The sequence below is a fragment of the Microcaecilia unicolor genome, chromosome 6 (assembly GCF_901765095.1).
Source record: "Microcaecilia unicolor chromosome 6, aMicUni1.1, whole genome shotgun sequence".
Lineage (NCBI taxonomy): Eukaryota > Metazoa > Chordata > Amphibia > Gymnophiona > Siphonopidae > Microcaecilia > Microcaecilia unicolor.
Window position 1 is genome coordinate 30,119,978 of NC_044036.1, and position 23,964 is coordinate 30,143,941.

At 46.7% G+C, this 23,964-nt stretch overlaps 2 protein-coding genes across 2 annotated transcripts in view; one reads left to right on the forward strand and one right to left on the reverse strand.

Annotated features, from left to right (window-relative positions):
* The window catches only part of LOC115472420, a 38,348-nt gene extending 22,629 nt beyond the window's left edge, over nt 1-15,719 (forward strand). The window contains exon 5 of the mRNA XM_030206700.1: nt 14,419-15,719. Within this exon, the coding sequence (XP_030062560.1) occupies nt 14,419-14,766 (348 nt within the window). The 3' untranslated portion in view covers nt 14,767-15,719. The remainder of the gene's footprint in view (nt 1-14,418) is intronic.
* A 3,495-nt stretch (nt 15,720-19,214) lies between these two features.
* LOC115471792 (NADH-cytochrome b5 reductase-like) overlaps nt 19,215-23,964 on the reverse strand; it is a 30,153-nt gene continuing 25,403 nt past the window's right edge. The window contains 2 exon segments of the mRNA XM_030205626.1: nt 19,215-20,034; nt 20,770-20,975. Coding sequence (XP_030061486.1) covers nt 20,772-20,975 — 204 coding nt within the window. The 3' untranslated portion in view covers nt 19,215-20,034; nt 20,770-20,771.

Sequence of the window (23,964 nt, forward strand, 5' to 3'; positions counted from 1 at the left end):
GGAAGTGTTCAGAGTCAAGAAGAGGGATGTGAGTTGCACAGCAAGGGTGGGAAAGGTCTGGTCTAGGAAGGTTTCAGCAGTGCAGTTAGTCTCAGAGGAAATGCTTCCCTCTTCTGGTCCTCCAGCAGCAGATCAAGCCTTTCTGTCTGAGCCTCTTGGAAGAGGGTCAGGGACAATGACACTGTTCTTACCTCTAGCAGCGCTCTGTGCTGCTTCTGATCCAGGAGAAACCCAAAGTGCCTCATCTACTGCTGCCACAGGGCCACGTCTAAGATTCTTGAGCTCATACCATGAGGCTTTATTTATGCAAATATATTAATCACCTTCTGGTGTGAAGGGCTCTGTATACAGAGTCAATGATCACTAAGCATCTTCTTCCAGACTCTTCACCTGTGCGGGGGGGGGGGGGGGGGGGGGGGCGGGAAGAGAAGCAGGTTCTGAATGTTTAAGACAGGATAAAGGCAAAAGAGCATCACTGGAAAAATATACAAAAGGAAAGCGATGTATGCTGAATAGGATCCCACTCCACCTCAGACCCTTTCTTACCTCTTACCCCCCTTTATCCAAGCTCCCATTCACCTTTTACTTCCATTTCTACTGTCCCTCACCTCCTTCCAAGACTTGTCCCCTTCATCTCTCACCCTCTACCTAGCTTTCTGCCTCTTTCTCACCTTTCCTCAGCATCCATTGCCCTGACCTTCCCCATCCCTAGCATACATTCCTTCCTCTCTTCCACCGTAACCCCTTCCCCAGCATCTGCCCACCTACCTCCTCTTCCCCCTGCCTTTCCTACTTGCCCCCAGCATCCATCTTTCTGCTCCTTGGGCCCTTGCTTTGTTCTCAGCACATTGTCTGCCCTCCTTTCTCATAAAAAAATAAGAATTCCATACCTGGTCAGACCGAAGGTCCACTTAGCCCAGTTTCCTGCTGCCAACAGAGGCCAAGCCAGGTCACAATTACCTGGCAGCAGTGGTGTAGCGCTAGCCTTCCTGGGACAAACAGAGTGAAATGGGGAGGGGCAACGCATTGCTTCCCTTCCCCTGTGCACTAAATATACCTTTGTTGGCAGGGATGCTGAGGCCCCGCCAGCCAAACAAATACAATGCCACTGCTCCCCTCCTCCTCTCAATGCTTCTTTAAGGCAGAAATTGGAGAGTGCCTTCAACTTCTCACGCACGCATTTATTTGGCTGATGGGGGCTTTGGCATCTCCACTAGCAAAGGTAAAGGGGTGCTGCAGCTCTGGAGGGGGCCTGAGCCCAAAGTGTTAAAGTGTGGGGGGGGGGCCCTATGCCCATCCCTGGCTATGCCACTGTCTGGCAGAATCCTCCAGCATCAACCCCCTTCTCTCACTGCCACCCATCAGTATCTTCCCCTTCTCCTAGCCCCAGAATCAGACCCTTCTAAACTTTTCTTCTCTCAGTTCAATCCCCAGTTCCTGTGTCAGACCTCAGCCCCCTTCTTCCAGCCCCATTATAAGACCCTTCTCCCAACTCACCCAGCCCCAGGAACTGCCCGTCAGCCTTCTTCTCCCATCTTATCATTTGCCAGTATCAGCTTCCTTGTCTCTCCCCCGTCCCCACTCAAATATAGCATTTATTTCCCTACTGTTGGGCAGTTTGGATGGACCATTCAGGTCTTTACATGCCGTCATTTACTATGTTACTATTCTCTCCAGTATCTCCCCTCTCTAGGGTTGCCAACTTTTTCAGAGGAAAACCCAGCACCTGCTCTGTTCCATCCCCCTCCATTGTCTTCCCATGCTCCGCCCCAATTCCCTTGCCACACCAGCTGTTGCACTCTTTCCCCACCCTATCACTCTAGAACCATCTGCACTAGGGTTGCCATCTCAGAAGAAAAAACTGCCACATGTACGTTCTCCAATTATTTCCCAAACTTTACATAACAGATACAGATCAGTCATAGAGATATGAATGCAAAAAACTGAACTGGAAACCTCAAGAAGTCAGATTCTACATATACACCAATACCAGAGAAACAGAAATAAATGCAATATATCAAAATGTGCATTTCTAAAAGCTGACATATTCCAGTTAATAAATTCAAAATAAAACACTTTTTTTCTACCTTTATTGTCTCAACATTTTGTTTTTCCATTCACTTTGGTCCTTTTCTCTGTTTTTGTTTTTCCTGTCCTGTTCATTTGCTATTTCTTCTCTCCCAATGTCCACTGTCCATCTTCCCTCTGCAACCTTATCCATCCTGTCCACCATTTCCCCTCTGTATCCTTGTCCCTATCCTTCCCCTATGTCCAACACTGCCTAATTATATCCCTATCCTCCCTCAGTGTCCAGCATTGCCCCTATCTCATTCTCACACCTTTTTCTAGTTTGCCCCTCTGTCCCTTATGCTCCCCTGTCCAGCATCTATTCTCTCTGTCCCTGTCTATCCCCTCTCTTCTTCCAGCATTCTCTCCCAGCCCCCATCCCCAGACCAGACTACCATTCTCTACCTGTCTCTCCCCTGCCCCCCCCCTACATGGTCCGGCATCTCTAGATGCCCCCCATGGGTCCATTGGGTCTTTCCCTCTCTTCCCTCCAAGCTGTCTCTTTCAATCTCTTGCTGCCCCCTCCCCAGCCCAAGTTCCTCTGTTTCTCTAATGTCTAGCCCTTAACAACACCTGTTGTAGTCTTGCTCCCACCAGGGTCAAAATTCTCTCTAAGGTCCAACTTGCTTCAGGGGTGGTGGTGCCCATCAGTCGGGTGCATTGGCCAGCAGTAATTAAGACAGGTTGCCTCTTCAGTGGGCCATGGAAACAGGAAGTTGCATTACAGGAGGAGGGACATGGCAGAATGAAGGATCATGGCACACTGGAGAAGGCAGCCTGTCTTAATCACTGCTGCCTGCCAGCCAACAGCCAGATCCACCTGTGGGGGGCAGAGGGTCTGACTGTTCACATGTGAGCCAGTGATGCTGGCATCAATAACCACTTGGACTGCTGTGCTGAGCCATGGGGTCCTGGATGAGAGATAAAACACCATTTTGGGGTGGGAGAGGTAGGGTTTCTAAAATGGTCCTAGCATCCTTCTTCACTCCCTTCCCCCAAGGGTTACCATATGGCTCCAGAAAAGGAGGGACGGATTGAGCCAGCCGGGTTTTACTTCCATGCTTTCAATGGAAGTAATTGAGCCAGCTGGGTTTAAAGCAATGGAAGTAAAACCCGGCTGGCTCAATCCGTCCTCCTTTTTCTGGGAGCCATATGGTAACCCTACGCCATGATCCACATCTCCCTCTCTGTTCAGCATCACCCTTTCTTGCCCGTCTCCAGGGTTTGCCTACTCCCCTCATCTCAGGATTGCCAGCAAAGAGCAACAAGTACCCAGCCTCATATTCAAGCACTCTGCCTGTCCCACCCTTTCTGAAGCACAGCTCCTGTTTCGATGGGAGTGATAACAGCACAGCCTCCTGAGTGGTTGAGCATGAGGCTCTGTGCCAATTGCTCTTTCATTCTTTTCGGTGCTGACAGTCACAGAAACAGGAAGAAGCCATAGGGGTGGAGGGGGCAGACCATGAGGGGAGAAGCTGGACAGGAGGAGAGGAGAGAGGGGGGAAGATTCCTGGACCATATTGGTGAGGGGAGAGGGAAAGCACTCCATCCTGCAGGGATAGAGGAGGAATTCCCCCTCTTGTCTCTCCCCTCCTTAAACTAGCCCATGATTTTGGCTTCAGTTATATGAGGACTTGCTGAAGAAAATTCAGGTATACATGCTCACCCTTAGGTTGTCTCGGCTCATCTGGTACTCAATACTATGTTAGATGCATGAGAACCTGCAAATCAAACCAGAAGGGACAGCAGAGAGGAAAGAAATGAGATGGAGTATGCTAGAAAAGCATTTAAAGCCTCATTAAAAAGCACTTCAGAGGACTGAAGTATGGGCTGGAAGTGCTCTACTGTTATTTGTTTACCACTGTTAACCCTACAAGCATGACTGCTAGTTAGTCAGAAGCATGAAAACACAGAGACTGCTCTTACGGAGAAGCTTTCTCTTTAAGGGCTTGATATTGGCATAAGTACTTGATACTTATACTTTCTGAATACTGGGGATTCTTCATGGAGAGGTATAATCACTCTAAATGCAGTTCTGAGATTCTGTTAAAGTACTGTGTATAGAGGAGCATACTCAGAATAAAACAAAGGCAAGACATAAAGGGAGAATGTCACACAGCTAGAATTATTCAAATCTGTACCAGCCCGATGATGCAAACTTTCAACCAAACCAGCCTGATGCTGCATTATTAGGAGAAGCCACATTCACAGTTGTGCCTTTTCCACAGGTAGAATATTCTGTAGAACCAGGGCCCTGCTAACTAAGCACACTAGAGTGTGCTAGCATTTTTAGCATGTGCTAACCATGGAGGGCCTAGTGGTTAAAGCACGGTCTTGCAATCCAGAGGTGGCCAGTTCATATCCTGCTTTCTTGTGATCTTGGGCAAGTCACTTAAACCCTCCATTGCCTCAGGTACAAACCTAGATTGTGAGCCCTCCGGGGACAGAGAAATATCCCAAGTACCTGAATGTAACTCACCTTGAGCTACTACTGAAAAAGGTGTGAGCAAAATCTAAATAAAATAAACGGAATGTTGGAGATTCTAGATGAATGTTGCTACTATTTGAGATTATACATGGAATGTTAATGTTGCTATTCCACTAGCAACATTCCATGTAGAAGCCTGCCCTTGCAGATCAGCAACACAGCTGCGCAGGCTTCTGTTTCTGTGAGTCTGACGTCCTGCACATAAGTGCAGGACGTCAGACTCACAGAAACAGAAGCCTGCGCGGCAAGGCAGGCTTCTACATGTTGCTAGTGGAGGAGTAGCCCAGCCCAGTGGTTAGTGCAGTGCAACATGGAATGTTGCTACTATTGGAGATTCTACATGGAATGTTGCTACTGGAGGAGTGGCCTAGTGGTTAGAGCCCGGTCTTGCAATCCAGAGGTGGCCGGTTCAAATCCCACTGCTGCTCCTTGTGATCTTGGCCAAGTCACTTAACCCTCCGTTGCCTGGGGTACAAGCTTAGATTGTGAGCCCTCCTGGGACAGAGAAATATCCAGAGTACCTGAATGTAACTCACCTTGAGCTACTACTGAAAAAGGTATGAGCAAAATATAAATACATTCTTAGCAGTTGCTTCCTCTTCTCACAGATTCTATTTCTAGTCAGAAACACACAGGGCCAAAGTGGTGTACCTAGGTTGGCTGCCACCCAGGGCAGGTCGCTGCTATGCTCCCCCCCTCCCCAGGCACATCACCCACCTTCCCCTCCTCAGAAGCGTATCATCCTCACCACCTTGGGGTGCATGGAGCAGTCGCATGGCTGTCAGCTTGGTTGGTTCCCTGCCCCCTTGTTACTTCCTGTTCCAGGGCTGTTAGCAAAATCTAAATAAATAATAATAATGTAGATGCCCATAATATTCCTATGGGCACCTACACAGTTAGTGAGCACTAATTTTAGAATGCACTAAAAAACACTAGCACACCTTAGTAATCAGGGCCCTTGGTGTGTTAGATTTACAAACACAATCTATGCGCTTGCCTCATAATTCTATAAATTTGGGCACCCAATGTATAGAATAGCATCAGTTGTGCACACAACTTTATTAATTGGCTGTTAATTGGAGTTAAATTGGTGTTACTTGGCACCAGTTGTCAGTTACATGTGCAACTGACCTTAGTCGCTATTTTAGAAGCTGCACACTCATTTTCTGTCATGTACAACTTCTAGGAGGAATGGGCGGGTCAGGGGCATGCCGAGGAGCTATGCCCGCATCTTATAGAATACTAGCCCCCAAACCAAAGTGGATATAACTACTGATAACAAATCACCTACTTGAATAATAATAATATAAAGGGAAAAGGCCTCAGAAGTCCGTGGTAATACAGCACCCTCCGGACCTGTCTGTAGAGTGCTCAATTATAGCTATACTCACTAGACCCCAATCTATCATTTTATTAACTTTTCCTGTGAATAACTGAACACATTTATAATCAGCAACATGAAATTTGATGTACTACTACTACTACTACTACTTAACATTTCTAAAGCGCTACTAGGGTTACGCAGCGCTGTACAATTTGACATAGAGGGACGGTCCCTGCTCAAGGAGCTTACAATCTAAGAGAGAAGTGAATGGACAGTCCGATAGGGGCGGTCAAATTGGGGCAGTCTGGATTTAGTGAACGGTAAGAGTTAGGTGCCGAATGCAGCATTGAAGAGGTGGGTTTTAAGCAAAGACTTGAAGATGGGCAGGGAGGGGGCTTGGCGTAAGGGCTCAGGACGGTTGTTCCAAGCATCGGGTGAGGCGAGGCAGAATGAGCGGAGCCTGGAGTTGGCGGTGGTGGAGAAGGAGGGATTTGTCCTGTGAACGGAGGTTATGGGCGGGGACATAGGGGGAGATGAGGGAGGAGAGGTAGTGAGGGGCAGCAGACTGAATGCATTTGTAGGTAAGAAGGAGAAGCTTGAATTGAATGCGGTATCTGATTGGAAGCCAGTGAAGTGACCTGAGGAGAGGGGTGATATGAGTAAATTGGTTTTGGCGGAAAATGAGACGTGCGCAGAGTTCTGAACAGATTGAAGGGGGGATAGATGGCTAAGTGGAAGGCCAGTGAGGAGTAAGTTGCAGTAGTCAAGGCGAGAGGTAATGAGAGCATGGACGAGAGTTTGGGTGGTGTGTTCAGAGAGGAAAGGGCGAATTTTGCTGATGTTAAAGAGGAAGAAGCGCAGGTCTTGGCAGTCTGCTGGATATGCGCAGAGAAGGAGAGGGAGGAGTCAAAGATGACTCCGAGGTTGCGGGCAGATGAGACGGGGAGGATGAGGGTGTTATCAACTGAGATAGAAAGTGGAGGAAGAGGAGACGTGGGTTTTGGTGGAAAGACAATGAGCTCGGTCTTGGACATGTTCAGTTTCAGGTGGCGGTTGGACATCCAGGCAGCAATGTTGGATAGGCAGGCTGATACCTTTGCCTGGGTCTCTGCGGTGATGTCTGGTGTGGACAGATATAGCTGGGTATCATCAGCATAGAGATGATACTGGAAACCATGAGATGAGATCAGGGCGCCCAGGGAAGAGGTGTAGATTGAGAAGAGAAGGGGTCCAAGGACCGATCCCTGGGAAAAAACCAACAGATAGGGGGATAGGGGTGGAGGAAGATCCATGAGAGTGAACTCTGAAGGTGCGGTGGGAGAGATAGGAGGAGAACCAGGAGAGGACAGAGCCCTGGAACCCAAATGAGGACAGTGTGGCAAGAAGTAAGTCATGATTCACAGTGTCAAAGCGGCGGATGTAACATGTAGCGCACTTATCTTTTCCTAAGGGGGGCCCATTTCACTCTCAGGCTTCATCAGGGATGGAGTGCTTTAACTGACATCCGCCATTTTAATTCTCTGTGGAAGTCAGTTAAAGAAGTACTGCATACAGGTATCATGGTGTGGGTCTGCTTTTCTGCATCAGACTCTGAAGGACGTGCCATCATTAATGGAGCCATGAATTCTGCTTTATATCAGAAAATGCTAGAAAGGAATGTCAGGCCATCCATCCTTGAACTGAAGCTAGGCCGAAAGTGGGTCAAGAAAGCAAGAAAGTGACCCTAAACATTTAAGTAAACCTACTACATAATAGCTGAAGAAGAGATTTCATGTTATGGCTTGACGAAGTCAAAGTCCCGACCTAAACCGTACCGAAATGTTATTCAAGGAAGCCCTCAAGTGTCACAGAGATGAGCAGTTCTGAATAGAAGAATGGGCCATAACTCCTCAAGGGTAACGTGAGAGACTGATCAACAGCAACAGGAAACATTTAGGTGAAGTTACTGTTGCTCAAGGAGGTGCCACCCTTTACTGAATAAAGTGTTCACATATTTTTTTTTTGCACAAGGATACTTATTGTAAATCTTTTTCTTGAATAATAATCAAAATATATCTTTCCACAGCATCCGCTCCAGACCATTCCCTATGAGTGGGTATATGCCCTCCTACCAGCAGATGGGGAGACTGAGAACTAAGTGAGATCTCAGTCTCCTCAGCAGATGGTAGGTAGGTGCTTGTGCAGACTCGGTTCTTCTTTTCCGTGATTTAAAAAAAAAAAAAAACGAAAAGGAAAGAAATAATTAACTAAATTGATCTTTCAAAGATGTTGGAGAACAACAGATTTTGAAGCAGTCCTTTCACATTTGTTTCTGAGTTCCCAGGCTTATACTGACAAAAAAATAAATAAAGAAAAGAAGCCCCCTAGCACTGCTGCACATTTTTGGTGCTCTGACAGCTTCTGGGTACTACTGGTAGGCTGCCCGTCTGTTGGGGGCTCCTTTTGGGATTTTTCAACCCCAGGGGTGCACACTCCTTGGTGCGGGTCCCTCCGCCCTCTTTCCCCCTCCCTAACTGCTTGGTCGTGGTATGCCTGGGCCCCCTCTCCCTTCTACCAGAGAGGGGTTCCTTCAGGCGTCCCGGGACAGGAACAGAGCAAATGAAAAAACGCTAACAAAAAAAAATTGTTTTAAAAACTGCAAAGGCACTCCTTGTTTTCTGTTCCTCTCCTGCTCATGGTTGCGGCCTGTTTCTTGGTTCAGGGCACTTTTGGGAGAGGGGAAGCTTTGGGATTTGATTTCCCATGCGCAACCACATGACTGCAATGGTCAGCAAAGTGTGCTGATGTGTGGCCTGTCAGGCGCACCACATGCTGTCGGTTTCTTCCGGTTTGTGCCCCTCTTTGGGGGAGGCCCCAGACGGTGCTAGATCTTCAGGCATTGCTGATCCTTCAGGGGTGCGGCACGGGGAGCAGCCAGAAGTCGCTTAAGGGACCTCTAATTTTGAGGCTGCCACCGGGGGGGGGGGGGTCAGAGGAGTTGGAGACATGTGGCTTAGGGAAGGCGGCAGTAGGGGGGACCCCTCCCCTTCTTTCCCGGTCAGATGTCATGGGAGTACCTGCCTTCTCCCCTGAATTTGTCTTGCTCCTCCACCAGATATACTGTTTGAAGCACAGCCAACCTGACACCTTGGTTCTGGTTACCAGGGTCCTCAGGGACTGGGAGCCCCCAGTGGGGTCCAAACGTCCTAGACTTTCTATGCTGGGGGTTCAGGATCTGACCACAGAGCCCGCTCTGCCTCTCTTGGATGACAAACTTCTGGACAAGGATGATTGGCTTCTGGAGGGTCCAGAGGCAGATCCGGAGTTTCCTCTGGGGAAGGATCCCTCTGTGGTTCAGCTTTTTCACCATTAGAGTTGCCATGGCTCACCTCACAGGTTCTCCAGCGCTTGGGTCTGGAAGAAGAGCTGACTGCAGCTCTGTGTAAAGGGGATCCACTTTTGAAGGGGACTCATCAGCTCCTATGGGTCTTTCCACTGACTGAGGGCCTCAGGAACTAGTGAATGTGCAGTGGCAGCGTCCAGACATGCCTCTGCGGACGGTGAGGGCTATGGCTCGCCTCTACTAGTTGCTGCTGGAGGAGCTACAGCAGCTTTGGTTGCCTAAGGTGGATGCCTTGGTCATGGCAGTCACCAAAAAGACTGCTGTCCCAGTGGAGGGCAGAGCTGCTCTCAAGGTTCCTCAGGATAAGCGCATTGAATCATTACTCAAGCAGTTGTTTGAGGTCTCCGCCCTGGCCTTACAGGCAGCCATCTGTGGTGGCTATATTGCCTGTGCTTGTTTTCACTGGGCAGAGAACCTTCCGGATATTCCTGGAGAAACGGGTGATGATCTGGCCAATTTGGAGATGGGGACCGCATTTTTGGCAGATACTCTATATAATTTGGTTAGGGCTTTGGCAAAGTCCTTGGAATTGTAATTCACCGAGCGTTGTGGTCTGTAGTTGCAGCAATGGTCGGTGGATCTGGCCTCTAAGTTGCGCCTTAGCCAATTACCTTTCTGAGGCACCACCTTGTTTGGGGACGACCTGGAGAAGTTGGTCAAGGACTTGAGCAAGTCCAATGTCTTGTGGTTGCTGGAGAACAAGGCACATTCAGGGACATGAGGATCCTTTCAGGGCCGTGCTCGTGACTCTTGCTGTTTTTGGCAGGGTTGCTTTGCAGGGTCTTTCCACAGTCGATTTTGGTCCCAGTTGCCCTCTGTTTTGCCCTTTCGGGGAGGTCAAAGGGGGATCTGGATGGAGTTCTGGGCTTATCTGGCCCTGCTCGCTCTACCCAATGAAGGTGTGGGGGCCCACACTCTGGAGCTCTTCTTCCGGAGATGGGCCCATATCACCTCTAACCACTGAGTCTTGGACATGGTTCAGTACAGTTATCTTTTGGCACTTCGGCATCAGCTACCAGATCTCTTTGTTCTCTCCCATGAAAGCCGCTGAAGGAGGTCTGTGTGTGCCAAACCTTGGACAGGTTGCTGTCCTTGCACCTGATTATTCTGATGCCTCTGACCAAGAGGGGTTCTGGCAGGTATTCCATCTACTTTGTCATGCCCAAGAAAAAGGGTCCAGTCGCCCCATCTTGGACTTCAAGGGATTCAACAGGATGCTTCAGGTTTCTCCATTTCATATGGAGACCCTTCATTAGGTCATCGTGACCATTCAGCAGGGGAGTTTCTGATGGCTCTGGACCTCTCAGAAGCCTATCTGCACATCCCCATTCATCTGAACTTCGCAAATTCCTGCAGTTCACCATCCTCAGTGAACATTTTCTGTTCCGGGTCCTCCCATTCGGGTTGGTTATGGCTCCCCGGACCTTTTTCAAGGTCATGGTTGTGGTGGCAGCTCATCTCTGCAAGGAAAGCTTCCTGGTGTACCTGTATCTGGACGACTGTTTGATCCAGGCCAAGTCCCTCTGGGACAGTCAGAAGGCCATTTCACGAGTAGTTCAGCTCTTGCAACATCTCGGTTGGGTGGTCAACGAAACCAAGAGCAAGCTCTGGACCTCTCAGTGCCTGGAGTATTTGGGGGTGTGGTTCGATACCTTCATTTGTCAGGTGTGCCTTCCTCAGTACCGGATACAGAAGATACACTTGCAGGTCCGGTGGCTGTTTCACCGACACCTGCCAGTCGCTTGGGTTATTCTGCAGGTGCTCAGGTCCATGGCCACCACCATCGAGGTAGTCCAATGGGAGTGGACACACATGAACCCTCTTCAGCTCTTTCCATTGTCCCAGTGGTCTTCGCTGATGGGCAGTCTTCAAGAGCGCCTTCCCTGCCATGCACAGTACAGAACAGTCTCCAGTGGTGGCTGGCCACCATCAATTTGGTGGCAGGCATGCCTTTGGATCCTCCAGACTGGACAGTGGTCACAATGGATGCTAGTCTCTCTGGTTGGGCAGCTCAGGTGATGCAGGAGCGTTGGTCCAAGGAGGAGACTTAGTGGTCCATCAATCATCTGGAGACCAGTGCAATTGGATTGGCATTCCTGCATTTCAAGCCAGTTCTCCAGCACAAGGCTGTTCAGATGTTCTCTGACAATGCCACAATGGTAGCATATGTCAACTGTCGGGGGGGGGGGGGGGACCAGGAGTCACCTGGTAGATCTGGAGACAGCGGAGCTCATGGCTTGGGTAGAGCAGAATTTAGTCCACCTATCCACGTCTCATGTGGTGGGTGTGTCTAATGTAACCGCAGATTTCCTCAGGTGGAATTTCCTGGATCCGGGGGAGTGGACCTCTTAGACTTGGACTTTCAGGTGACAGTTGTTCATTGGGGCTTGCAGTAATGGACCGGTAACAGCCAAGAACGTAAAGGCACAGAGGTGTTTTCAGTCACTGGAGGGTGACTTGATGCCCTCTCTCAGTGGTGGCCATGTCAGAGGATTTCTATGTCTTTCCTCTGTGGCCCTTCATTGGTCTTGTTGTTCAGAAGATGGACGCTCACAGAGGACCGGTCATCTTAGTGACGCCATTGGACTTGGCAGCCACGGAACGCAATCTGGTTCAGCTGCTGGTCGAAGAGCCCCTCTGGTTTCCTCTGACATCTCCAATTCTCCTAAAGGGTCCAATCATCATGCCCGACGTGGCTCGAGTCTCACTTGAACTTGGTTCTTGAGAGGGCACGTCTTTTGAAGAAAGGATATTCTCCTGCTGTCATTTCCACCTTGCTGAGCTCCAGGAGCCATTCCACCTCGCTGACCTATGTTTGGGTGTGGCATATTTTTGAAGATTGGTGTGCTCACCTATTCCAGACATCTTGCAGTTTTTGCAAGATGGTTTGCAGAAAGGTTCATCCCTTTCTTCTCAGAAAGTGCAAGTTGCAGCTCTTTTTGGGGTCCTCTTCTGGGGAAGTTCCTGTCACTTCATCCAGGCATGGCTCATTTCTTGGAGGGCATCAAGCACTTGTGTCCCCATCTCCTTTTGAATTTGAATTTTGTGTTGTTGGATCTGGTGCAGGCTCCCTTCGAGCCTTTACAGTCAGCGACGTTAAAGACCTTTCTCTTAAGGTGTTTTGTTTTTGTTATATTTGTACCCCGCGCTTTCCCACTCATGGCAGGCTCAATGCGGCTTACATGGGGCAATGGAGGGTTAAGTGACTTACCCAGAGTCACAAGGAGCTGCCTGTGCCTGAAGTGGGAATCGAACTCAGTTCCTCAGTTCCCCAGGACCAAAGTCCACCACCCTAACCACGGGCCACTCCTCCACTCTTTTTGTCGAGAACCTTTTCTGTTCTTCCCAGAGAAGCGTGGTTCCTACCTTCCTGCCTAAGGTTCTGTCTCCATTCCATTTGAAACAGTCCATCTCCTTGCCGATGTTCTGCCGACAGGATTAGGATACCCTGACTCTTTTCGATGTCCATAGATCTTTGTTGCTATTTGTGCAGGACTGCGGAGTTTCACAACTTGGATTGTCTGATGCCTTTTCTGGTCCTCGAAGGGGTAATGCAGTGTCCAAGGCTACTCTTGCCCACTGGATAAAAGAGCCATTGCTTCAGAATACCTGCTTGTCAGTAGGCTTTCCCCAGTGCTGCAGGCGCATTCCACCCGAACTCAGTCATCTTTAAGTGAAACATAACAACATCAGAGGTACCCAACTCAATGCTCTTTTAAAACATTTCATAAAAAATTTAAAAAAATATATTTTAAAGAAATAATTCTATATTTTTATATCACAAGTTGATGCTCCTTCTGTAATTCAAAATTCCACACAAATTTTAAGGACTAATTTAATGTGTTTTAATTGTATTTTCATCGTATTTTAATTTGCCCATATTTCCTTTATGCATTAGAGTTTTTTGTGATTGTTATTTTGAGTGTCACATGATTTCATATATTTCTTTGATATTATTTCTTTTAAATGTTCTTTTGAATGTTCGTTGCTGAGATGTTCTTTATGCAATATTTTGTCAACAGACAATGTATATCTATGTTTTTTTTTTCATGTAGATCTATCAAGACCCCTGAGACTGGGCCGAAACACGGCTGTGTCGGGCCGTATTTTTAGACACCCTAAAAAGACTTTATTGTTATCCTCCTGGATTTACCTCACTGTTTTCTTTGTATTTCTCACGGTTTCGTGAGGTTCTTTCCTCCTTTTTGTTTCGTTTTATCTTTGTGGGCAGAACATTCATTGGTTCCCATTACGGATATCTGCAGAGTGGTGACGGGTGTCAGTGCATTCCGTTGTGAAACATTACCGTCTGTTTTTGACAGGCAGGAGACAGCGTTTGGGGAGTTGGTGCTGTCCGCTGGGTCCCACCCTCATTAAAGACTGCTTTAGTACTTGTGGGAAATGCTCTGGAGCAGATGATGAGGAAGGAGAAATTAGGCCTTACCTGCTAATTTTCTTTCCTTTAGTCGCTCCAGACCATTCTCAATTCCCCCCCCCCCGATTGGTCAAATCTGTGTACTCTGAATCCGTCATTGGCTCCCACATCCATGGGGCTTGAGCTGGAGAGGTTCAGGTGTTGAGTCAGTCAAATGAACTTGCTTAGAAAAAAAAAAAAGAGACAAGTCAAACCAAAGTACACACACTCTGCTGATGAAAACAGGCATGCCATTCCTGTTCTTCTGGTTGTTCCCTTCTCCTCTGTGGTGTGTTGTCAGGGGGCTGTTGTTCCTGGTTCCATTGGCCTTTTTCCTTCCCATCTTTGCTTTGTCAATAGTAAATACTGAGGGACCTTGGGTCTGCACAGGGTTATGTATGTTGAGATCTCAGTTAGTTCTCAGTCTCCCCATCTCATGGGGAATGGTCTGGAACGACTAAAGAAAGAAAATTAGCAGGTAAGACCTAATTTCTCCTTTTGTCCCTGTTATTTATTCAATGGAGTTGTATTTTCCCTTATCAGGGTTTAGATTAGGATCTAATGATGTTCTGAGTATAAATTGTGCTAAAATACAGACCATCTTCTAAAGCTGACAAACTTTTCTCACTTCAGTGCTGTAAATAAAGTATACAGCACTGAAGAAAAACGTTTAATCAATCAAATGGATTCCTATTAGTAAATCAACTCAACTTTTTTAGATTTCCTTTCCATATCTCTTTCAGGCTCCTGACAGTTCTGCAAAGCCAAAGGAGAAGTTCTCTTGCTCCAAAGCAGAAAAACTAATTAAGGGATATTTGCCAGCCAAGCTTGCACACATTTCCTATGATCCTATTGGATGTGCCAGCTTAACAACAGTGTTGTGTGAAGAAATAAAGAGCATGATCAAGAAAGTCACCCCTGCTCGCTACAAGTTGATTTGCAATGTCACCATTGGAAGCAACAACAACGATGATATCGTGGTGACCAGTCAGTGCCTGTGGGATCCCTATTCAGACAACTTTACATCCTGCAGTTACAAGAATCACACACTGTTCTGCGTTGTCTCAGTATATGCTGTTTACTTAGAGTAACCCCAGGAATAAAACAACATCGCTTCCCAAAGCAATATCATTCATTCTACTGTTCTTGTAGTATCAAAGCAAGATGCCGGGTTTGAGTGTAGGACCTCACTTGTTCTACCTGCTCTATATTTACAGGTGACTGTTACTTGATCGGAGATGCTGCCTGCCCCTTTCTCTTTCTTTCTCTCTCAATCTCTCTCTCTCTGCAAATCTACAGAACTTTCAGTCCCGAGAATAATAGGGTCCCTCTTTATTCATACCTTACTACTTCCAATGCATAAGCAGAAACAAAAACCTAAATCGATCAGAGGAATAATCTAACTTAGCTGCAGTCTAACTTCTGGGCTGATTAGTTAGACTCGCTCAGATCCGCTTCACTGAAACTGTGAGCCAACTCAATAACCTTCCCTTTTTGTTACTGATTAGTTAGACACCTTCTTTCTCTCAGATCAAACCCCTATCTTCTCAGTACCCTGGCAAGTATTCCATTGAACTTGGATCCCTCTCGATCATTCTTTTATCTGCTATAACTTGCATGCCCAGGTGTTCCTATCTGTTAACTTCTCAAATCTTGGGAGGACGTCCATCCCTCCACTCCTAGACTGGCTGGTCCCACTTCATTCTGGTGGCCTATTTTTAATATATCCCTTGGGTGGGGTCAGTGCCGCTCTCCTGGGTTTCTGGTTATGGACTCTCTCTACCTGCTTTCAGGTTTTTCATTTAGCTGCTCTGACAAAACAGTGGGTTGTAAATCTGTAAAGTGTATTAATGATTTCTTGAAGTGTATTTCTCTAGTTTGGCCAGCAGGTGGTGCATATTTATGTTTACAGCTGTTACAGAGAAATGACTGTTCCTTCTTCAGTTAGCACACAAAGAAGAAATTAACCTGCAATGATGGCCATACTTTTAAAATTTGCTGTTCTGGGCTCTGATTGGCCCAGAAACTCAAATTCAGCCAGGATGTACTGGCTTTTTCTCCAGTCTTAGTCAGGGAGAAGAAAGAGAGAGAGAGAAAGATCTCTTTGCTGAGGCCCTTTGAACAGTTATATTTGATAACTTGTAGCAGCTATATGTCCTGAACTCCCCAGGTACTATTTAGATAGTAAACAAATGTTTAGATGGTGTTATAACTGATCCATATTTCAGTTACCTGTTATTGTTTTGCTGATTGCACCTTTTCTGTTCATTGTTCTAATTCTTCATGACAATAAACATTTTGAATTTATTGCCTCTGTTTGTCTGAACTGACTAAGAATCCTGTTGGTTTGTGTGTTGGGTCTGTAAGTGCTTTCCAGGAACCATGGGACCACTGGGAGTGTGGCCTCAGTAGCCTAGAAATCACTGGGATAATTTGAGAGCGGGAGACTCGCCCAGAGGTGGTTGGGACACAGTCGGGTGGGAGGGTGCTAGTGTTGAGCACAAGCAGCAGGTGCAGGTGGACCTGAGCTGCGTTGGAGATATACCCTCTAAGTGGCCACAGGTAGCCTTAGAGCGGTGGCTAGGCATTTCGTGACAGCTGCCCAATCTTTTTTCTGTTGCCTCTGCCAGTCTTCCTTCTTGGTTATGTGCTCCAATGTGGGGTAAAAATACCCCATCACCAGTGACAACTCAAGGCTTTAATGAGGAATCTGCAAATATGTATAGATATGTTGCCTATTTCTAGCTTCCACACAAAGGAACTACTGCCTGGAAAAAATGGAGTGAAGCAGATCAGTGGTTCTCATCCTACTCCACAAGGACCATCCAGCCAGTCAGGTTTTCAGGATATCAATAATAAGTATGCACGACAGACTATGTATTATGGAAACAGTACAAGCCACTATCCTGCTTATTTTCGAACGAGAAACGGCCATCTTCCGACACAAATCGGGAGACGGCCGGCCTTCTCCTGAAGCCGGCCAAATCGGTTAATCGAAAGCCAATTTTGGCCAGCTTCAACTGCTTTCGTCGCAGGGCCGCCAAACTTCAAGGGGGCGTTTCAGCAGGGTATGGAAGGCGGGGGGGCGTGGTTACAAGATGGCCGGCTTCAGACGATAATGGAAAAAAGGCCGGCTCTGACGAGCACTTGGCCGCTTCACTTGGTCCATTTATTTTCAAGACCAAGCCTCCAAAAAGTGCCCCAAATGACCAGATGACCACCGGAGGGAATCGGGGATGACCTCCCCTTCCTCCCCCCGTGGTCACCAACCCCCTCCCACCCAAAAAAAATTAAAATTTTTTTGCCAGTCTCTAAGCCAGCCTGAAATGTCATACCCAGCTCCATGACAGCACTATGCAGGTCCCTGGAGCAGTTTTTAGTGGGTGCAGTGCACTTCAGGCAGGTGGACCCAGGCCCATCCCCCTCCTACCTGTTACACTGTGGTGGTAAATGTGAGCCCTCCAAACCCCCCTCCCCCCCCCCCCCCCCCACTGTACCCACATGTAGGAGCCCCCCTTCACCCCTAAGGGCTATGGTAGTGGTGTACAGTTGTGGAGAGTGGGTTTTGGGGGGGCTCAGCACACAAGGTAAGGGAGGTATGCATCTGGGAGCTATTTTTTAAGTCCACTGCAGTGCCCCCTAGGGTGCCCGGTTGGTGTCCTGACATGTGAGGGGGACCAGTGCACTATAAATGCTGGCTCCTCCCACGACCAAATGCATTGGATTTGGCCGGGTTTCAGATGGCCGCCATTAGTTTCCATTATCGGCAAAAACCAATGGCGCCATCTCTAACGCCGGCCCAAATGTTGAGATTTGGCCAGCCCCGACCGTATTATCGAAATGAAAGATGGCGGCCATCTTGTTTCGATTATGCCCTCCATGTCTCACACATAATCACTGTGGATATTCTGAAAGGCAGAATGGTCAAGCGGCTTCTTGGAGCTGGGTTAATTTAGATTAATTTGCTGGATACAAGTGAACTGGCTAATGTAATTGGCTAAAATCAGCAGTTTCTGACAAACGCCACCAAGATACACAGCTGTATATCGGCTCCCAATATCGAGCTCTTTGGTCTTAATCCTTTATTGTGGCCCTTTGCACAGCACTGAAAACACTGTCCGTATTATATCAGAATAAGACAGAAAAGAACAGAATCTCGATTTGGTGTTTCCTCCTGGAGCTGCAAGTATTAGTGGAATATTTCAGATGGGACTCTGAAGAGTTTTCTGCTTAGCTACCATCAGTGTGAGATCAAAAAGTCCTATTACTCCTATGACTTCACAGTAAATGTGCTCACATTATTTGCTAAGCCAAAAGTGACCTTTTAGAAGTACATTTACCACAGTGATGCATCAGCCACATGGAGGCAAGTTACATGGTGCAAAAATCAACCAACTGGATGTTATGAACGTGGCATTGTGTGCTAAAGTTTCCTTTCTGAGGGGACAGGGAGTAGAACTGACCTCTTTCATGTTATTTTTTTTTGTTACATTTGTACCCGCGCTTTCCCACTCATGGCAGGCTCAATGCGGCTTACATATTGCATACAGGTACTTAGTTGTACCAGGGGCAATGGAGGGTTAAGTGACTTGTCCAGAGTCACAAGGAGCTGCAGTGGGAATTGAACTCAGTTCCCCAGGATCAAAGTCCACTGCACTAACCACTAGGCTACTCCTCCACTAGCGACATTCCATGTAGAAGCCTGCCCTTGCCACGCAGGCTTCTGTTTCTGTGAGTCTGATGTCCTGCACTTATGTGCAGGACATCAGACTCACAGAACAGAAGCCTGCGCAGCCGCGTTGCTGATCTGCAAGGGCAGGCTTCTACATGGAATGTTGCTAGAGGAATAGCAACACTCCATGTAGAATCTCCAATAGTAGCAACATTCCATGTAGAATCTCCAATAGTATCTATTTTATTTTTGTTACATTTGTATCCCGCGCTTTCCCACTCATGGCAGGCTCAATGCGGCTTACATGTTGCAATGGAGGGTTAAGTGACTTGCCCAGATCACAAGGAGCTGCCTGTGCCTGAAGTGGAATCGAACTCAGTTCCTCAGTTCCCCAGGACCAAAGTCCACCACCCTAACCACTAGGCCACTCCTCCACTGTTGCTACTATTTGAGATTCTACATGGAATGTTGCTATTCCACTAGCAACATTCCATGTAGAGGTCGGCCCTTGCAGATCACCAATGTGGGCCGCGCAGGCTTCTGCTTCTGTGAGTCTGACGTCCTGCACGTACGTGCAGGACTTCAGACTCACAGAAACAGAAGCCTGCGCAGCCTTCTACATGGAATGTTGCTAGTGGAATAGCAACATTCCATGTAGAATCTCCAATAGTGGCAACATTCCATGTAGAATCTCCAATAGTAGCAACATTCCATGTAGAATCTCCAAATAGTAGCAACATCCATGTAGAATCTCCATTAGTATCTATTTTATTTTGTTACATTTGTACCCTGCTCTTTCCCACTCATGGCAGGCTCAATGCGGCTTACATGGGGCAATGGAGGGTTAAGTGACTTGCCCAGAGTCACAAGGAGCTGCCTGTGCCTGAAGTGGGAATTGAACTCAGTTCCTCAGTTCTTAAACACCTACAGTACATAACAATAAGACCAGTTTGGTCGTGCGATCTCCGCTGACGTCACCGCGATCGGTAAAGGCATTCTCTCTGCTGGCGCTTGAGTTCTGGATGAGATCACAGCCATCAGACACTATCTAGATTACTTCTTCCTTTCTGTATTGACAATATGAATTATTTTGTGCTTTAACATTTTAATTAGACTTGTTTGCATTTCAAGAAACACGCTATAAGAAATGTTTGGAATCAGTACAGATTCACAGCTGTAGGGCTGTATTTTCTAGAGGCCCAGGAGAGTGCTTCAGTAAATATGTTGGAAGATAAACACTGCAAAGCTCATTAAAGTGGCCCAGATCCTTTTTCCTATAATACCACAGACTCTGCTCGACTTCTGGCTTTAACTTTGCTTTTCCCCACATCGTTCTGCATACTGTCGCCTGCCAAACAGCTACTCCATACGGCACCCATGAGATACGACAATACTTACAAGAATTCATTTGGCTCTGTTAGCCAGCCTCATCTGTCTGTGCTGCTCTACGCCATTACTGCCGAACGGCAAAGTCATATCAGATTAAGACATCAGAAAAAAAATGACACCAACGCAGTTCAGGTCTGAACAAAAGTTGTTGACGCCACGCAACTATTCTGAGCAAAATACAATGGGAGGATGATGAATTTAGAGTCATTCGGGCACAGTCCCAATCAAATGCTGCAGACACGACCAGAACTGAAGGAGCTTGAGATCCTGCAGCTTTTGAACTACGGTTGCACGCTACTACTTAACTACTTAACATTTCTAGAGCGCTACTAGGGTTACGCAGCGCTGTACAAAATAAACAAAGAAGGACGGTCCCTGCTCAAAGGAGCTTACAATCTAAAGAACGAAATTGGGGCAGTCTAGATTTCTTGGGTAGAGGTGTAGAGGTTAGGTGCCGAAGGCGACCTTGAAGAGGTGGGCTTTAAGCAGAGATTTGAAGATGGGCAGGGAGGGGGCCTGGCGTACGGGCTTGGGAGTTTGTTCCATGCGTGGGGTGAGGTGAGGCAGAAAGGGCGGAGCCTGGAGTTGGCGGTGGTGGAGAAGGGTACTGAAAGGAGGGATTTGTCTTGAGAGCGGAGGTTACGGGTAGGAACGTAAGGGGAGATGAGGGTTGAGAGGTAAGGAGGGGCTGCAGATCGAGTACATTTGTAGGTTAGTAGCAGAAGCTTGAATTGAATGTGGTAACTGATTGGAAGTCAGTGAAGTGACTTGAGGAGAGGGGTGATATGAGTGTATCGGTTCAGGCGGAAGATAAGACGTGCAGCAGAGTTCTGAACGGACTGAAGGGGGATAGGTGGCTAAGTGGGGTGGCTAAGTGGGAGACCAGTGAGGAGTAGGTTGCAGTAGTCAAGGCGAGAGGTACGAGAGAGTGGATGAGAGTTCGGGTGGTGTGCTCAGAAAGGAAAGGGCGGATTTTGCTAATGTTATAGAGGAAGAAGCGACAGGTCTTGGCTATCTGCTGGATATGCGCTATGGCTAAAACACAAAGCACGAGTCTTCATGGAGCCCTAGGCTGTCAAGAAAGCTGAGCATATCGGTATTAAATGCTACTGAGCCACAGATCAGTACAAACGGTTTTCTTCTGCACGAGTCTATCACATTGCGGAGGATATCTCTGTTTACACGCCCAATGTGGGTGATGTCCCGATAACTCCATGGCATGTTTTCCACAGATGCTTCCTAGAAAGCCAAAAAGAAGAAAGCTTTATATAAACAATGTTGACATTAAACCAAGTCCTTTGCCTTCACTTTAAGGACTAGGTAAGTTGCACTAAAGCCGCCCCAGCACACAGCAATTCCTAAAATACAAATCTACTTCTATTTGGGCCTCAAAGACTAACATTTCAACAAGAACTTAGATAAAGTTGATCAACAAAAAGTTACAAAGGAAACAGAGTAATTTTGGTTGAAAATATTTTACTCAATCTGATACACCAGCCATGAAGCCATACAGTCCGTTAATCTTCACCCTTTGCTCCTGGGGCTCCATCTTTTGGGGGTCAGAATATTCCTGCTGCTTCTTTGGCATCTCAGCTCAATTAGAAACAGTTACTACAGGAGCAATTAATTAATTTATTTATTTAAAGCATTTATACCCCACATTTTCCCACTGGTTGTAGGCTCAATGTGGCTTACATCAGCTGTATCAGTATTAAAACAGTACAGACAGTAACTTAAAGTTTGGCATTACATTAAACAGCAGAATAGTAAAGAAAATAAGTTTAAGTGTTTCTGGATGATCTGAAACCAAAGAAACTGATCTGATTATGTTCTTTCTGGAGAGTAGACCTTTTGGAATAGGATGGATTTTAATAATTTTCTGAACTTTAGATAGTTCTGGGTTGATTTAACTAATGGTGCATTAATTTACAAAACCCGGAATCCCCCCCCCCCCCCCCCACACACACTTTACTCTCCTCCTGCAGTTCAGCGGCTTAAACAAGGGGTCCTCAATTAGGGGTCTTGTTTTGCCTTAAATATCCATGTAAATGTATTGTAAAGTATAGATCTGTTAAATATATATTCTTTGAGCCCTCTCAACTTTCGTCTCTCATTAGCAGTAAGAGGACTGTTTCCAGTTCACCAGTCTGAGTGGAAGCATAGAAGTAGGTTATTGTTGGACTCTCACCATTTAACCTCCATAATTGCCGATGTGATAATGGTTTTTATTATTTTGTTTCCATTGATTTTCTATTGATGTTCTCCCCCACTATTTTGTGGGCTTTAATTGTTGTATTATTTTCTTTCAAAATTGATATAATGTCTATCTTCCAGTATTTTCCTTTTTGGATTTCTAATTTCTGTATAAGCGTTTCCTTGGATTATATTGTAAAACTGCAATTAAAAAAAAAACACTTTTAATAACTTTAGCTGGGTTAGGTTCCTATTACTGAGCGTCCTCTAACAGAGATTGGGCTTTAAGGGTCTGCACTGGGTGCCCCTTACCTGCCATGACCACATTAGTTTCATGACAAAGCAACCAATAAGGTATGGAAAAATTTACTTACAAAAAATAATACAACAGATTTAAAAAATCTGAGCCATTTTGAAGGAACCGCAGTGTAAGTGCAGGAGACTATCGCTACAGCGGTTTTTATGTGAGTGGGCGAGTTTGTTAAAATCAGTATAATATTGTTTTATAATTATAGTGATGAATAACTTGAATTTCTTTTTCATCAACAGAACTAGCGCTACCTAAGCCCTGAAGCAGTTTTTTACGAAACGCTGGCCACATTGGCTTGGAGCGTCTTAAGAAGTGTGTCTGAAGTCTTCTAGCATTAAAGATAAGTGCTTATTTTGCACTAAGTTCCAATATCTTGTGAAGTAACAATTGGATGGAACCGTTAAATTTGTCACTATAGTCATTTTCTTAAATCTGTTAGTGAGCAATGATTAATATGCTTTCTTGGAGGTTTTTTTAGAGCCAATGATGAACTGAGGATCAGTTTAAGATCCGTTTTAGCTCCAATAGACGGACACATTGTCTAGGAGCTCTGTGAGGCTCTTTTTTCCTCCAGATTATAATTCCATAATTGTATACTGATTTTTTTGTATCATTCTAGTGTAAGGAAAAGTAGTATTTTGTTATCACATTAGTTTCATGCACATAACCAGCAACTATCTGCCACTTGTCATGACAGCTCCAGTCCAGAGGGTCAAGGACTGAAATGGACAGAGAAGACTGAATTCTCTGGGGGATGGTCGGTGAGCAGTGGCGATCCTAGGTTGGCTGCCACCCGGGGCGGATCGCCGCTGCGCATCCCCCCCCTCCAGGTGCAATGGTGTCCATCCCCCAGGGTGCAGCACGACACCCCCCCATGGCGCATCAAACACCCCCCCCCCGGGTGCCTTCTTGGTTGCTGGAGCAGCTGTGCGCCTGTCGGCTCCGCTGGCTCCCTGCTCCCTCTGCCCCGGAACAGGAAGTAACCTGTTCTGGGGCAGAGAGAGCAGGGAGCCAAAGGTACGCGCACCCCCCAGCAGCGTGCACCCGGGGCGGACTGCCCCCCTGCCCCTCCCCTTGGTACTCCACTCTCTGTGAGAGATGTGACTGAGCTACACTGATTCATGGAGAAGGCTGACTTGTTGCTGATGTATCTGCTCTACATTTAAGAGCAGAAGTTCAAGTTTCAAGTTTATATTTAATTAATATACCACACCAACAGTCCATGCCATCTGGGCGGTTCACAGATTTACAATATCAACAAAGAAATGAAAGGAACTACAAAACTAAACAGGAAAGCGAAATAGAAGAATAGGGAGACCAGTAATAGAATTGACTTAAGTAACCAAGAAGAAAATCAGAGGTCATGTGAGACAAGCTTTATTCCCCATTTCAGAAGGGAATTAACCCTCGGATTCTACATTTGGTGCCCAAATTTGGGTGCACTGCCAAGATGTGAGTGCAAATTAATTGATTAACGAGCTCATAACCATCATTGAGTGCCAACAACCAATTATAGACATTAATTGGCACTCATTAAAATTTGTGCACATTGGCTGGTGGTTGGGAGCGGGGATAGTGCTGGGCAGACTTATACGGTCTGTGCCCTGAAAAAGACAGGTACAAATCAAGGTAAGGTATACACAAAAAATGGCACAGTGAGTTTCTCTTGTTGGGCAGACTGGGTGGACCGTGCAGGTCTTTTTTGCCGTTCTACTATGTATGTTA